This window comes from Sitophilus oryzae, unplaced genomic scaffold (genome assembly GCF_002938485.1).
Source record: "Sitophilus oryzae breed Bouriz unplaced genomic scaffold, Soryzae_2.0 scaffold_1178_pilon_pilon, whole genome shotgun sequence".
NCBI classification, from domain to species: Eukaryota; Metazoa; Arthropoda; class Insecta; order Coleoptera; family Curculionidae; genus Sitophilus; species Sitophilus oryzae.
The window spans coordinates 1,720,965-1,738,576 of NW_022145813.1; the positions used below are offsets into that span (position 1 = coordinate 1,720,965).

The following is a 17,612-nucleotide window of genomic DNA, read 5'->3' on the forward strand; positions in this document are numbered from 1 at the left end:
TGAATTCAAGCAGTTCGACGAAACAAACGAGTAAACAAAGTTCTCGTAACATAATCAAAAAAATAAATAGACATATACTATGAGAGGATAGAATATAATTTGCAATATTAACGGTATACTTTTTTTTAATCAACTAGATAATGTTTTATGAACATCGTCTAAAATTATAATTATGTACCTTTAAAAAATTTCGTTATAACCAAAATAGCCCCAATTATGACCCTTATTCATATGAAATTATGAAGGTTTTTTTTCGATCATATATCGGTATATTATTAATAATATCAACTATTAGATATCATTAAAGAGCAAAAATACGAGATATATTTTTATAAATACATTTTTAAGCAGGCACTATTTTTATAATATAGAAAATTTAAATACATAATTCGTTTTCTAATAGAGGGAAATAAATTGTCTGACTTATACGTTTGCAATATTGTTTGCAATTGAAAATTATACGTTTTTTATATTAACTAAATCTTAAATAGTAATATAAAACGATTCATTTTAGGTATAGGAACATGAAGAGTTAACAAGTAACGAATTGGAAAACCTTTGCACTAGTGAAACAAAAAAAGTGGGTTTCCATTTGAAAAAAATAATCTATAATATAAAATGCTAATGTTTATCTGGGTCGTCTCTACTGAAGGAACTACTTGCTCTAGAAAGTTGCTTTTTTTTACTAAAAGATAGCTAATTGGCTCTTCTAAAAACTGTTGCCGCCGGATATTTTGTTTTTCATTTAATTAAAAAAAAATAAAAAGTATTTTTTTCCTGATGTCGCATGTCGTGGCGGATGCGCCAGGCTTCAACTAGTTTATGATAATTTTTTAATCACTCAATTCCATGACAGCTACCTCCATTATTATATGACATTTGGACAATTTAATTTTTGGAATAGATAGCCACATGTCTTCTCTTTATGTCACAGTGGCTGTGGTAATCACTAAATTTGACTTTTAGGCTATACAATTTTTTTTGACAGGTAGTTTTTTTCGTCCAAAAATTTTAAATATTTTTTTTTCTCAAAAACGGTTAATGTTAGATATAGAGTGTTTGATATCAAAATTCATAAAATTTTACAGAGAATTTAAGTATGTAATAAAAAGTGGGGGTACCCATTTAAAATAAGAAAGTTGCTGTCAACTTCCGGTATTTCCGGAAGTGCCGCCATATTGAAAATATTTTTAATCGATAGATCTCGTTGTAAAACAATGATGTTCAAAAAATCTCCGATATAGATATTGTGGTTCTCTAGAGACTTCTAATACACGGTCAGCCTGGGACACCCTGTATACTATGCATTTGTTAAAATAAATAACAATTAGAGATATCGTTTTTAGTTTATTTCTTGTACTAATCGTTGTGAATAAAGTATTTGAAATAAATATAAACTCAAAAAACGGCTTACGATATACAAAAATAATTTTCTACGTCTGAACATGTAAAAAATGTAGAAAATTAGTTGCTGTAGAAAATTAATTTTCTACGTGTAGAAAATACGGTAGAATATATAAAATTTTCTACCTACCTAACCCTGCCCTTAGCAAAACTACTTACTGATGTTTCATGGACTTGTGGTTCTTCCATTCTCTTTTTGTTTGGAATGACAGATCACAATGCGGACATGGTACTGAATACAACATATGCTCGTCAATATGTTTATGAAACTCCTTTAAATTTTCCTGCCTAGTACCACAAATAGGACACAGCGGGAATTCATTGTCGTGTATTTGTTCGTGCATTTTTAAATGGGACCTAAACATTACAACACAATAGTTGCTTACAATGTTATCTACAATTTTTTTGGACAGAGTGGGTCAAATTCGAAGCTTTTAAAGGGAAACACCCTTTTCTATAGGAGATAGACGAAAACTAATATCGGTGTCTGGAGCTCAATTTTTATCAAAAACATGATGGTGAAAACCGCACATCGATATCTGTTACCGTTTGGGAGTTACGGGGAGTTTTTCAAAAATGTGCATTTTTAACAAATCGCTGTAACTTTTTTGCTATAGAAAATTTTGATTTTTTATGAAAACATTTCCAAAGCACCTTTTTAAGTAGAATTTAACGGTTTAAGTACAATTTTTTTAAAATTAATAATTTAAGAGTTATCAACAGAAAAATTGATTTTTTGCTTGGGACACCCTGTATATTTTTAATTAAATGAAAAGAACTTAAAATTACCTTTCCAAAAATATAGCACACTAGATATTTTGTCATACTCCTCTTAGAAATACAGAATTTTTAAAAGTTCGCCACTTTTAACTAGTAGGCTTTGGACCCCTTATTGATGATCTGCCCCTACTAATGGAACTCGAAAACATATTATTCCAGCAAGACGAGGCACCGCCTCAGAACGCTGAAGTTATCAGCAAATTTTTGCAGTCAATTTCGAGAATAATTGTATAGCTAACCAAGATCCCAGCCGTTGGCCATCGAGGCCGCAGAGCTTAGTGCCTATAGAATTTTACCTTTGCGGAAGAATAAAGGTTTTTATTTTTAAAATGTCCTTATAATCTAGACAAGAATTAGAAGTACTTAGCCGGTTATGCGAGGGAAACTTATCTTTCATCCCCAATGAGTTAATGAATTTCGCGAAATTATTCCGCGAGAAATGTTCCAAAACTGTCCATAACAGAAGATGGTCGACATGTCGAACACCTGTAGCAAAATCTCATATCTTGGTTTGCTATTAATTTTTATTGTTATTAAATATAGTTTAAATGTCTTGATGTTGTTAAATATAATATAAATTGTCATAAAATTCTGCATCTCTCTTTGCAAATATTATTTTCGTTTTAAGTGCTGCTCACAGGTAGAATTTTTTTGCATTATAGCAGGCGCAGTTCAAAGCCTACTTATTCAAAATGGGCGAATTTTTAAAAAATCTATATGTCGAAGGGGAATCGAGCAAAATATCAAGTATGCTATATTTTTGGAAAGGTAATTTTAAATTCTTTTCAATGAATTAAAAATATACAAGGTGTCTATATCAAGATGGTATACATATAAAAAATCATTTTTTCTGTTGATAATTCTTAAATTATTAATTTTAAAAAAAAATATACTTAAACCATTAAATTCTACGTAAAAAGGTGCTTTGGAAATGCTTCCTTAAAAATTAAAAATTTTCCATAGCAAAAAAGTTACAGCGATTTGTTAAAAATGCACATTTTTGAAAAACACCTCGTAACTCCCAAACGGTAACAGATATCGATGTGCGGTTTTCACCATCATGTTTCTGATAGAAATTGAGCTCCAGACACCGATATTAGTTTTCGTCTATGTCCTATAGAAAAGGGTATTTCCCTTTAAAAGCGTCCAATTTGACCCACCCTGTACATTAAAGCTTGATTTTCATGCATCCGATATCCGACGGTACGGTGCGATATTTTATTGGTTGAATTTAAAGATTTCGATTGGTTAGAAAATTACGCAGTTTTTAAATTTATTGCATTTCTTGTCTCCGTTCATCGGATGTACGATTTGCTTATGATTGGTGTCATTTCATATTTTCATTTCCATTACGGTTTCGCTGTTTTACTTGTAGTCTAAGAGCTATAGGCCAGTAAGCGAGGATAAAAATAGGGTATTACCTCCGAATTCTTGACACCCGCACCGATTGACGTGCAATTTTAACAATGAATAGAGATATATGTAAGAAACAAAAGTTACATAGTAGCGATGTGTGCTTTCACCTTGAGGGCGAATGCCACCCCTTCTCGGGGGTGATAAACAAATCACTCATTTTAATTACAAAAATCAATAAAGGGATGAATTCTAAGCAAATAATGTTCTATAACATTTTTTCAGAAAATTAATATTTTCCGAGTTATTAGGATTGAAAATGTTGATTTTTCATCTAAAAACTGCATATTTTTCTGCAATTTTTTATAAATAACTCGAAAATCTTGTGTTTTAGCGCAGAACTCATAAAAAGCAAAAATGAAGCTTTTGGAATAACGAATCGATTCATTTTTTGTTGTTTACCGTAGGTGTAGTAATAGCCGAGTTATCACTCTGTAAACTTAATTCTTTATTTTTCGAAAACTAAATTGCAACCTTTTACCGTAAAATAATGGCGAAAGAATACATTTTTCGAAGAAAATGAATATGACCGTTTTTAAAGTGCTTGAAAAGACCTTTTAAATGTCTTTTTTTTAAAGGTCTTTTCAAGTTCGTAGCTGAAAAACTCGCGGAGTTATAAAAAAATGGTCACCTCATTTTTTCGGAAAAAAAATTAACTTGAGATTTGAGATATGTCAAAAAAATTAATTTTTTTTTCATTATTTTCAACTTTTTTCCAAATTTAGGCATTCTAAACCGCTGGAACTTGCAGAGTCAATTGTTAGTACCTAAATAGAACCAACTGTACATGTATTACGCTTAGTTTTATTTTTATGATTTTAGTCATATGGTACGTATACATTGGTGCGCTGCGCCCCGAACGCGAAGAGCGCGCGCCGAGCGTTGGCCGCGCGTTACTTTTATTGTTTTAACGAACATCCCGCGATCCATAGAAATACCGCGAACATTCGTTTAGTCGTTAATTCGTTAGTCTCTATCGTCTGAGAAGAACTACGCAATTTTAGTGATGAGTAGTGCGACTCTTTGAACACTCCATTAATAAACAATATTCAAAGAAAAACATAGAAAAGGGAATTTATTCAAAGAAAACACATATGTATAGTCGCTCATAAATGCGTGCGGAATGCGCGCGGTGTCTTCACCGGCCGTCCACTGTTCGGTTTTCATATGATTCAAAATAAAAAATATATAAATTGTAAAATTAGTATTTTTTTAATGGCCATAATGCGTTCTTTCAAAATCATCAAACAACTAAATCATTTCCATAGATCCAGTGACATACCGTGACTTTGAATTCTGAGACCAAAAACTGACAAATAATTTGTCAAAAAAATCATATTACAGCTATATGTTTTATTTTGCATAAAAATGTTAACTAATAAGTTAGAATAATTATATTTCTTCCCTAACTAAGTGGTTTTATCGCTAAATTTATCTAAATCTAAGTACAATACAAATCTTAAATACGTGGACTACTATAACAATAAATACATTGTAAAAGACTATTTTTGTAGCATTCTGAACGAGGATTCAAGTTAAACTTTTTAGAAAATAATTTAAAGGAAAAATGAACCTGCTCGCAGATGCTTGTTCCGAGTAAAATCCTAGAGCTCTATGATTTGCTTTTATAAACTCTGGCACATGACGCAGAATTGCATGAATCTTTGGAGTTATCTTAATACCTAAGTTGAGTATTTCCAATCTAAATTATTGTTCGATGTCATGTTCAAAATGTTTGTTTAGTGCTTGACCAAAACAACTCGAAACTACTTGATTTAATGCAGAAAACACTGCAATATATTTATTCCTAAAAAAAAAGATGTTTAGGTTTTTGCTTCTAAAAACTTTGAATAGGATTCTTTACCGGGCGATATCGTCTTCAAAATATCCACTTTCTTTAAAAGTTGTCTGGCGTTATTTCCATTACATTTTTCATAATGATCTAGTTTCAATCCCGCTTTTTTTATCCATTCTGTTGCAACATTGGTATTCTCCAATTCAAGACAATCAAATAGTTTTTGAACCACACCTAACAAAAGGTGAAGCTCAGGAGGGGGAATATACTTTAAGACAGGTGTTTCTTCGTCGCCAATGATTAAATGTATGTTTATACAGTTTTCTAAAAAATAATTACCCATTTTTATGTGTTTACAGTTTAAAAAATACAACAGTAACAGTTTAAAAAATACAAAAAAAATATTTCAAACAAAAACGGTTACTAAAATCTTTAGCTTTTGTTATATTTCCTCCAGATTGTTGCCATAAATTTGTATTTTCTGTAATACTTTTTATAGTTCTGAATGATCCTTTAAATTCCATTTCCTTTACATTTACATCACACCATGGGCAAGTGTGAGTGGATGAATTTGACTGAAGACCAAGGAGAATCATAATAAGCTTAAAGTCGGCGGCAAAAGTATAGGAACAAATTCCACATATGGACTGCAGATCTAACGTCTCAAAGAGGCTTTTAATGTTAGCATAAGATTCAGACAACTTTGGTCCTAAGCCAATTATGAATAGTTTATTAATTCCAGCACTTTTATATATCTTGAACTATTCGGGATCATTTTCAGGGAGCACATTCCGACAAACTTTAAGTGATTCACCACCACTATCAATGCCAATTTTTAGATGAAAATCTTCAGGTAATTCTCTAATTTCCAAAATATATGATAGAAGACCAGATAAATCTGAGCAGTATACAAAAATTAATATTAACTGAATTAACATTTTTCCTTTAAATTATTTTCTAAAATGTTTAACTTGAATTCTAGTTCAGAATGCTACCAAAATAGTCTTTTACGATGTATTTGTTGTTATAATAGTCCACGTATATAAAGATTTGTGTTATACTTAGCTTTAGTTAAATTTAGCGATAAAACCACTTAGTTAGGGAAGAATTATAATTATTCTAACTTATTAGTTAACATTTTTATGCAAAATAAAATATATAACTGTAATATGATTTTTTTGACAAATTATTGTTTCAGTTTTTGGTCTCAAAATTCAAAGTCACGGTACGTCACTGGATCTATGGAAATGATTTAGTTGTTCGATGATTTTGAAAGAACGCATTATGGCCATTAAAAAATTACTAATTTTACAATTTATATATTTTTTATTTTGAATCATATAAAAACCGAACAGTGCTTCCCAATTGAACAACGAACATAGAAAGCGATGCGTCAAAAAACCGACCGGAGATGGTTCGCGGCAAGCTGTTTGCGCGCACAGCGCGCGCAACTTTAAAACACGTACCAGTACAGGCGAATCGGTGCACGCGTGCCGCGCGTTCGTAGCGCAGACGTACTAATTCACGTACTAATAGAGTTTGTTAATTTTTTTTCTAAATAATGAGGTGACCATATTATTTTTATTATAACTCCGCGAGCTTTTGAGCTACAAACTTTTTTAAGAAAGCATTTAAAAGGTCTTTTCGAGCACTTTAAAAACGGTCATATCCATTTTCTTCGAAAAATGTGTCCTTTCGCTATTATTTTACGGTAAAAGGTTGCAATTTAGTTTTCGAAAAATAAAAAATCACGTTTACAGAATGATAACTCGGCTTTTATTACATCTACGGTAATCAAGAAAAAATGGATCGTTTAGCTATTCCAAAAGCTTCATTTTTGCTTTATGTGAGTTTTGTGCGTGTGAGATGTGCTTTATGTGAGATAAAACGCAAGGTTTTCAAGTTATTTATAAAAATTGACAAAAAATATGTAGTTTTTAGATGAAAAATCAACATTTTTAATTCTAAATAACTAGGAAAATACTAATTTTCTGAAAAAATGTTATAGAACATTTTTTGCTTAGAATTCATCCCTTTATTGATTTTTGTAATTAAAATGAATGATTTATTTTTCACCCCCGAGAAGGGGTGGTACTCACTCCCAGGGTGAAAACACACATCGCTACTTTGTAACTTTAGTTTCTTACATATATCTCTATTCATTGTTAAAATTTCACGTCAATCGGTGCAGGTGTTCAGAATTCGGACCCTAAAACCCTCGCTTACTAGCTCAGTCACGTTGGAACCCGCTTTCAAGTAAAGTTTTCGATTTTTGGCTTATTATTAACTACAAACGATGCAATTGATTGTAGTAAATTCAATTTTTTTGTAGTACTAATAATTAGCCAAAAAAAGTAAACAATTGTGCGCAATGTAATAAAGAGAACAAATATTGTTTTAAAAAAGGTCTAAAAACCTTCAAAATCGTTTGTAGTTTTATGTAGTAGCAAAAAAATTCAACAAAAGATTCTTGGAATTAGTGAATTATAGTAAAATATGAAAATTAACATAGTTTGACATAATGTCTTTAGTTGTACCCAAACTACAAACGATTTGAAGGTTTTTAGACCTTTGTTAAAATATTTTTTCTCTTTATTACATTGCGCACAATTACTTACTTTTTCTGGCTAATTATTGGTACTACAAAAAATTGAATTTACTACAATCAATTGCATCGTTTGTAGTTTGGGTACAACTAAAGACATTATGTCAAACTAGGTTAATTTTCATATTTTACTATAATTCACTAATTCCAAGGATCTTTTATTGAATTTTTTTGCTACTACATAAAACTACAAACGATTTCGAAGGTTTTTAGACCTTTGTTAAAACAATATTTTTTCACTTTATTACATTGCGCACAATTGTTTACTTTTTCTGGCTAATTATTAGTACTAGAAAAAAATTGAATTTACTACAATCAATTGCATCGTTTGTAGTTTGGGTACAACTAAAGACATTATGTCAAACTATGTTAATTTTCATATTTTACTATAATTCACTAATTCCAAGGATCTTTTATTGAATTTTTTTGCTACTACATAAAACTACAAACGATTTTGAAGATTTTTAGACCTTTGTTAAAACAATATTTTTTCTCTTTATTACATTGCGCACAATTGTTTACTTTTTCTGGCTAATTATTAGTACTACAAAAAAATTGAATTTATTACAATCAATTGCATGCTTTGTAGTTTGGGTACAACTAAAGACATTATGTCAAACTATGTTAATTTTCATATTTTACTATAATTCACTAATTCCAAGGATCTTTTATTGATTTTTTTTCTACTACATAAAACTACAAACGATTTGGAAGGTTTTTAGACCTTTGTTAAAACAATATTTTTTCTCTTTATTACATTGCGCACAATTGCTTACTTTTTCTGGCTAATTATTAGTACTACAAAAAAAATGAATTTACTACAATCAATTGCATCCTTTGTAGTTAATAATAAGCCAAAAATCGAAAACTTTACTTGAAAGCGGGTTCCAACGTGACTGAGCTTCGCTTACTGGCCTACTGGCAACGTTTTCGGGAGAGAATTTAAAAAAAACTGGTTCTTTAATATATTGTTACGTTTTTCGTCGGTTCCGTGTGGATAGAAAGTCACAATTTATTTAAACACTATTTATATAACACTAATTAACACAAACAATAACGATAAAAGACTTATAGAACTATTTACAAACGATTTATAATTAAGAATTTATTTTGAATTTTAGCGCGTCAACTGCGCTCGTCTATTTATAACTGCCCTCTCTAGGCCACAGCCGCCGGCTTTTATACCTACAGTTAAAGTTTACTAGAATAGTCCATAGATCGTTAGGTGCATAGAGAAGGTTTCGATTGTTCTCGTATGTACTACTCCATTCCAGTAGAACTCGATGCTTCTCGAATCTCCGAATGAATCATTACGGTGTCTATTCTTTAATGCGATGTTAAGGTCATCCGAGGGCGGGCTATATAGTTAGGTTAGGTCGAGTCCACACCGGTCCGCAACAATATCTTTTGTAATGCTCTCCTGAACAGAGCGCGGACCGTCTGGCTGCCGGTAGACGTTGCGTTCACTACTGCGCATCGTATCTCGCTACTACGCATCACAAATTCGCCCTGTATTTAAGGAACTAAGGAGGCTAGAACAAAAATATGTGTAGCATATTTAGTTTCATAAAAAAGTAGCAAAGTAATGTGAAAATCGCATCATTGTATCTCTACTCATAAACGAGAAATCCCATAAAATACACGAAAATGGGATATCCTGTACAGATGTGATGCGCAGTAGTGAACCGCAGAAGTCTACCGGCAGCCAGACGGCCCGCACTTTGATCAGAAGAGCACAGGAGTGCATAGCAAAAGATATATTAAAGAACCAGCTTTCTTAAAATTCTCGTTTTTCCGACGTTGCTAGCTCATGTACTGTCTCTCTAATAGTCATGTCTCTCTAATAGAGAGATATGGCAACGATATGCGGTATTAACGGATGCGTTATTTTGGCAACTATGATTGTTAAGGGTCATAATAAGCGTTTGTGCGCTATTAACGTTACTGCATGCCGGTATTTAGATGGAGAAGACGCCGTGCGGTAATTTGACAGTTTCAGAACGTTATTTTATGAGTTGAGATACTGTATTTTTTATAAAAATTGAGATAACTCTTTATTGGGTTAAATTGTACTCTTTTTTAGACACACTTTCTTTTAGACACTAATTAAAACTCCTGATATATTTAATAACAATTTTTTTTATAAAAATAAGGACAAATTATGAATATAGATGCTCTTTTGATTGACAAATTCGGAAAACTAGGTTAAGGCTAAATTTTTAAAAATGTTGGCATAATCGTCAAAATTAATCAACGCTATTTTGTGTTGCCATAACTCGAAGTTCGACAAAGGCAAATGTCAAAATAACGTCAGCGCTAATAGCGGAATTGCGGCAGTGTTCGACTTTGCCATATCTCTCTATTATATTTTTATTAAGGTTAGATTAAACTTATCAAAAAAGTGTCAAAACGTCCGTTATCGTACGATCTTTCTCCGTTGACCGGAAGGAAAAAATTTCGGATGAAAAGTAGCGCGAAAACGCTATGGCCAATCACAGCGCCGTCGGACCATCCTATCAAAGGATAACGGACGCATGAAAATTAAGCTTAAGTCTATTCTTCTAGTGTCCATGCTAGAAAAGACATAAATGACATTTTATGTAATAAGAGGATCATATAGCAACAATTGTATTTCTGTTCATTATAAGAAAACGATAAAGTGCAAAATTGTAATTTATATTTAAAAATTTATATTTATACTAGTAGACCCAGCCACGCGTTGCTGTGGCTGAATACCCAATTTTTTGCATCCGCGGTATATACCCAAAGGGTGAACAAATGGTATATTGAATTCGGGTAAATACACGATCATACTCACGTTTTTAACGTAAGGTATTGCAACAATTTTAGAAACAATTTGTTATTAAATTTTTTTAATTACTAATATCGCTATTAAAAAATAGGGGTTAATGGTAGAAGGGTGAAAATTTAGGGTTGTATGTATTTTTTAATTCCACAAAATAATAAATTTTGTCCAAAAAATAAAAAAAATGGAGTAAACCACCCTTATCCCTTAGGAGTATAAAAAATAGATAACAACCTATTCACAGACCTATTGAATATACATATAAAATTTCATCAAAATCGGTCAAGCTGTTTCCGAGGAGTATGGTAACAAAAAATAAAAAAATAACCCCTATTTTTTAATAGGGGTTGTTTTTGTACTCACTTTTTTAATTTAAGGTATCCTAACAATTTTAAAAACAATTTGTTAAATTAAAATTATTGAATTACTAATATCGCTATTAAAAAATAGGGTTTGATGATAGAAGGGTAAAAACTTAGGATTGTATGTATTTTTTAATGCCACATCATAAAAAAAATTAAAAAAAAAATTGTGCAAAAAGTAAAAAAAAATTGGGTGTGATTAGTGGTTTTAATTAACTTTATACTTAAAGCTTCATCCAGAACCTCAAAATTAGTGGAATAAATTAGTGGTTTCAATTAGCGTAAAAGTTTGTTCCTCTAATTTCAATGTAAACATTTAAAACGTCAAAATTAGTGGTAGTAACAAACTTTTAACTTTTTCCACTATTATACTTTATTTTCGAGGAATGCCATTTTGGTCTTTGATTATCATCCGACAAGAGAAATAGTGGTTAGAAAAGAAAGTTGATTGTTTTATAAGCTAATTATTACGCTTTCTCTATGGATATAATAATTGAATATTGCTAGCGGTTGCTAGGATATTCTATTAATTTTAATTGTATTTTTTAGAGATTGCGAATGATCGTCAGTATAAAGTATAATTGAGATCACTAATTTAAATTAATGGTTTCAATTAGCATAAAAGTTTGTTCCTTTAAGTTCAATGTAAGCATTCAGAACGTCTAAATTAGTGGTAGTCATTTTCAATTAGTAGAAAAAGTTAACAAACTTTTAACTTTTCCACTAATTATACATCAAAATTTGCGGGGTATGCCATTTTGACCTTAGAATTTGTGGATAGAAATTAAAAGTTTATTGTTTTATAAGCTAAATATTTGGCTTTCTCTATGGATACAACTGACTACCGCAGGCTGTTGCTAGGATATTCTATTAATTTTAATTGTGTTTTTGAGACATTGCGAATGATCGTTAACCAGAAAGTATAAAGTGTAATTGAAACCACTAATTGCCAGGTTCTGAATGAAGCTTAACTGTAATTAATTAAATATTAACAGATAAAAGTAACAGTTAAAAATCGCAATACTGTCATTTGTCAATATTCTACTTGGCTATCGTACTGTGTCCATACAGCGCGTCATCCAATACCGCCTATGGCCGGCGGCGGCCGGCGCGTCGTTCGCATATCCACAGTTTATTTTTTAATTGTTAAGAAGTGCCAACGGAATTTCATTCAGAAAATATCACAGGTAGTGATTTATAGCCCATTTCTATTGAATATACAATTTGTTGGGCACTGGGTCACCCTGTATACACAGGATAAATTACAAAGTCGGCTTATATTACAGACAATGACTAAAGAATACAAGGACGCGTAACGCCCATAGAAGGGCGGGAACAGAATTTGTGCTATCTAACGTACTGATGACGCTTTAAAACAGGATCTGTTATTTTCAAAACAGGTTTGTTTTGGAACTGGCTTGGAACAGGTTTATGTGCTATCCTATACCAGTTCCAGTTCCAACTGTTCCAGCTGTTTCAAAACACTGCAACTTAAAATAAATACTTAAAGAAATAAATTTTTGGAATTGTTTAAATTATGTTATCTACTATATTTGTGATACTAGATTCTTAATAATGTATTTTTCAAAATTAGATAATTATATATTATATTACATTTGGCAACATCGCCAGTACGTTTTTTTGATGGTAAGAAATTCTCTTCGCCTATTCTGTTTATATTAAAAAAAACTATGCGTAAAAAATGTATACATACCGACAAAGGAACAGCTTGTTATGATAAAGGCGACGACCTTTTTTATAAGCATGATAATTTTCGAAATAGGTATAAGAAATTCACTTTTAATTTTTTTGTTTTGGCTAATTCGTGCTACCGAATTATTATCTAGATTTACTTGGTGGCAGTACACAACAATCATCATAATTGAGCGGGAATTGTTTTAACCGATCGCCGAAGAAGACTTAGTGCAAACAAATTAAAACAATTGCTATTTATAAACGTTACCAATTCCTTCCAAGATTCTTCGTGTTAATTTGTAATTAGACGTTATAATACTATTTTGCTTGTCGGTACTCTTTGAGCAAACCAAAATATTTTAGTCTATCTCTGTTATTTATTTAGTTGTTTAATTTAAAATAGTTAGTTGTTTAATTATAAATATTTATAGGTCTATTGAATTTTTATTATTACAAGAATAGATTTTCATTTGTGTACGATCTAGGACTTTATTTTATATATGTATTTTACTATTTTACATATATAAAATAGTAAATATTAGATATTCTTTTCTTTCTGTATTTTTAAATATTGATTTCCTATTTAAAATTTATAATAAAAATTTGGTTGAATTTTAATTAAATATATCAAATATCGGCAACGCTGCGAAAACCGTCACCCTTGTTTTTTTTTTACGTCTATGCACTATATTAGTGCACTTGCACTCAATCTCGATAATATAACGCCAAGCGACCGCGTCGCTAAAGCGATATACTACCTCGTTTCTCAACTGAAACTAGTTCTTTTTACTTAACTGTTCCAAGTCACAAATTGTTCCAAGTCCCATACAGTTCCAAGTCCCTAACTGTTCCAAGCCCTAAACTGTTCCAGGTCGCAAACTGTTTCAAGTCCCAACCTGAACAGTGGGACTTGGAACAGTTTGAGACTTGGAACAGTTTACGACCTGGAACAGTATAGGGCTTGGAACAGTTTAGCGCTTGCAACAGTTAGGGACTTGGAACTGTTTGAGACTTGCAACAGTTTGCGACCTGGAACAGTTTAGGGCTTGGAACAGTTAGGGACTTGGAACTGTTTGAAACAGTTAAGTAAAAAGAACTGGTTTGAGTTGATAATAGTCTAGCTAAAGTCTAGCGGACGAGACCGTTCAGGTGTTATCCGTTATCGGGATACAGGGGCGTAAAAAACAAGTGTGGCTGTTGCCGTTATTTAAAATATTTAATTAAAATTCAACTAAATTCTTATTATAAATTTTGAATTTATAATATTTTTTTTAAATATTTTATTTTTCTAATGTAAACAAAAACAGAATAGGTAAGGAACATTTTTTATTATAAAAAAAATGCTGGCGATGTTGCCAAATGCAATATAATTATCGCATTATAGTTTTTTTTTGAAAAATACAGTGTAAGAACAGTCGGTTATTGTTTTGTATTATAAATAAAGTAGATATTAAAAAAAAATTAAACTCTTCCAAGAATTTACTTTTTAAGTATATAACAAAATTATAAATCTATATTTATTCATTAGTGCTTATACAGAGTGGGTCTTAAATAAGTGCACATATTTTTAGGGGTTGTATATTTCGATTCTCATGAGTTTTTTTCGGGAAAACATGTTTTTGAAGTTTATATTTTTCGAAAATTTGATAGTTTTTTTTAATTTTTAGTTAAAAAAACATTATATCTTGGTAATATAGAAACATAGATAGTAGATTAAATTTAGAAAAAACAAAAAAATCTCCAGTAGTTCTCATTATTTAAGCAAAAAATATTCTTTTATATAAATTTAAAAAGAAAAATAGCAACCGAACCAGAATGATGCAAGTACGGTATTAATTTTCGTTTTGGAACAGTTTGGAACTGGAACAGGTTTCTTGGAACAGGTATCTTTTGCAACTGGAACAGCTTGTTCCTGTTATTAAAAAATCGCTGTTCCGGCCATGACTAATCTAACGCCATCATTTTGTAGCCTACGGATCAGTCACCAGCTCGTCAACAGCGACAATTTTAGCGATTTTTAATAGTTTGTTGTGTGTAGTGAACTTTGTATAAACTTTATTACAATGGTGATGTGTTCAGCTTTCAAATGTAAAAGCCACAGCGATAAGAAAGAGCCAGGAGTTAGCTAAATAAATAGTACACTCCACCTTTTTATAGTTTTGTTATTGATTTTGATAATTATTTTTATATTATATGTACTTGATGTGCTATACGTCGATACTAGTTTTTTGTACCTTTTATTAACATTTTAATACGTTTTTTTCTTAATTAATTAATATAATACCACCACATACACGATAGACGTAGTCAAAACATTTATCAAAAATATAAATCTCTTCAAGCTAAGTTAAGAAAAATATGTGGCCACGGCACTGTTTGGAGCCACGGTAACAATTTGGTCTCGGGTGTTATGTGTCCTTGTGTTCTTTAGTCATTGATTACATACCTATTTTAACCCTATCGATTACTTACTGTTTTACGTAATATGTATTACAAAGTCGACAACTGTATAGAGCTAAATATCCATGGGAAACAATCATGTGACTAGTGTAGGATGTTAAATCGTATTCATATCTCTCACAAGCATAACAATAGAACTCCTAAAAGACAATAATTCAAGCTATATTAGTCTAACATCGTCGGTGAAATGTGATAAACTGCTAACTCCATTATTCCTATTTTTTCAGGAGAGCAAAAAAACGGTACAAAATTTTTTGTACACATGTAGGAAGTATATTCATGCGTTAATATGATAAAGAGATAAGAATGAGGAAGATGCATATATTTTATTTTTCGCCAGAAACTGTTCAATTTATTAGAATAAATATGTATAAATGCAAAAAAAACTTTTTTCTTGAAAGCAGTACCACAATTTTATACAACGGGCCATTAAAATACTATGGATAACGCAAACGACGCGACGCCTCGCGAATTGAAACGATATTCTATTGGTCTGACGTCACCCGCCGTTCTCGTCGACGCGCGATGGCCAGCAGCAGCCAGACGTGTACCGTTTATGTACGTATTTAGGTGGCGTACTAAGACATTTTTGTTGCTTTTAGCGTTGATTGAAGGAGCTTTTTGTGCTTTTTTGTGCAGTTATTATTTGTATGTGTTGTGTGTTCTGAGAATTTTTTAAGTAATGGCAGATTCCGGGTTTGTAAAAGCACAAACAGATAACTTGCCAAAAGTCGATGCTTTTATGTTGGCAGCTTTTATAAATACAAATTCCCAATTTATTAGTGCTGAATTACGAGGAATAAAACAGAGAGGTATGTAACATTTATTCTTTGTAGTACTGAGGCATATTTAAGTATAAGTAGGTACCTACTGTTACGAACTTTTATATAGTTATAAATTAATGTTATAAACTTATTTTTCAGATCAGGTAGGGAGATGTATGGAGATAATGCTGTAGGTTATGTAGAAGTGAAAAGAGACAAAAATATTTGTTTAGTACGTGGAAAAATAACTCTAGAGCATAGCGTGAAAAAGAAAGTTTTTTTTATATATTGACACCCCCTTACCCTTGTTATTTTTAAAGATTGTCTTTTTACGAAATTATAGGAAATAAATTGTTTATCAGTAATGAAAATATTATACAAGGTGTCCCATAAGCAAACGCCAAAATTAAGTTACTTTTTTAAGTGAAACACCCTATATATTTTTGGATTCTTCTAGATGTTCCAGATATATTTCATGTATAATATCCTATACCTATCTTCAAATGTTTACGAAATATTGACAGTTGAAAAGCGAAAAATACCTACAATTTTCTGGACCACCTTTTTTGAGACACCCTGTATAACTAGAATTAATTTTAAAAGAGAGTATATGAAAAACCATGCAACTTTTTTATTTAATGTTTTCTTCTAAAACTTGCAGTTAAGGCTGTATGTGAGTGTCAAAATATAATGAATAACCCTGTACATTCAAATTTCATATAAGTAAGACAATATACATAAATATATTAACTTACATCAAAATGATCTTCACAACAATAAATCGTAAAAATAGAAAATAATTTAACGTTTTTCTTTTCATCTCTTCTCATGGCCTTGGACCATTTTTTTCTGTTTTCGCTCATCCATTACTATTTATAAATATCACTAATTACTAATTATGTATAATTTAACACAAATAACTAAAATTTTGACTCGGATTCAACAGCGTTTAAAAGCAAACTGTGTAAAATAAACACGCGTCTGGCTCCACTCAACCAGAAGAACGGCGGGTGACGTCACAGCGGCAAGGCGCGGTAGAGAGCGTTTGCCCGGCCATTTAAATTAACAATATTTAATTATTTTATATTAGAGGCATTTCTTAACCGATATCAACGATTTTTTTTTGTTCAATTTGTAATTATATGAACTATTTTTTAAAACCATTATTTAAAAACATGCATTTTCCTCATTGTATTTGCTGAGAAACAATAAAACTCAATATTATGTATTGTTTGTGAATTGTTCGTTGAATTTGACACTTTATGTCAGTTTAATAATATATTTTCGTACTTTTATGCATTAAAATGAAGTTTTCATATTGTCAATCACGTCCTAAAAAGTAATACTTTTGTGATGTTTGAAAAAAAAATTGAAAGTAGTAAACTTTTTAATACACAATTGCCATATCTTAGCCAATGTTTTTTTTTTAAATATTTCGAGAAAAAAAATGGTACGCCACTAACTTCATTTATCTTAAAATAAACATCGTTTTCAAAATCTTCATTCATTCCTAAACAATTTTCGTCTC

General features: G+C 31.0%; 1 protein-coding gene across 4 annotated transcripts in view; it reads right to left on the reverse strand.

The window, feature by feature from the left end:
• LOC115890872 (protein bowel-like) overlaps positions 1-17,612 on the reverse strand; it is an 82,829-nt gene that overhangs the window by 27,850 nt on the left and 37,367 nt on the right. For all 4 annotated transcript variants that reach the window (XM_030911247.1, XM_030911235.1, XM_030911240.1 and 1 more), the window contains exons 5-6: positions 15,333-15,460; positions 1,564-1,761 (exon numbers count right to left, since the gene is read on the reverse strand). In XM_030911247.1, coding sequence (XP_030767107.1) covers positions 1,564-1,761; positions 15,333-15,460 — 326 coding nt within the window. The remainder of the gene's footprint in view (positions 1-1,563; positions 1,762-15,332; positions 15,461-17,612) is intronic.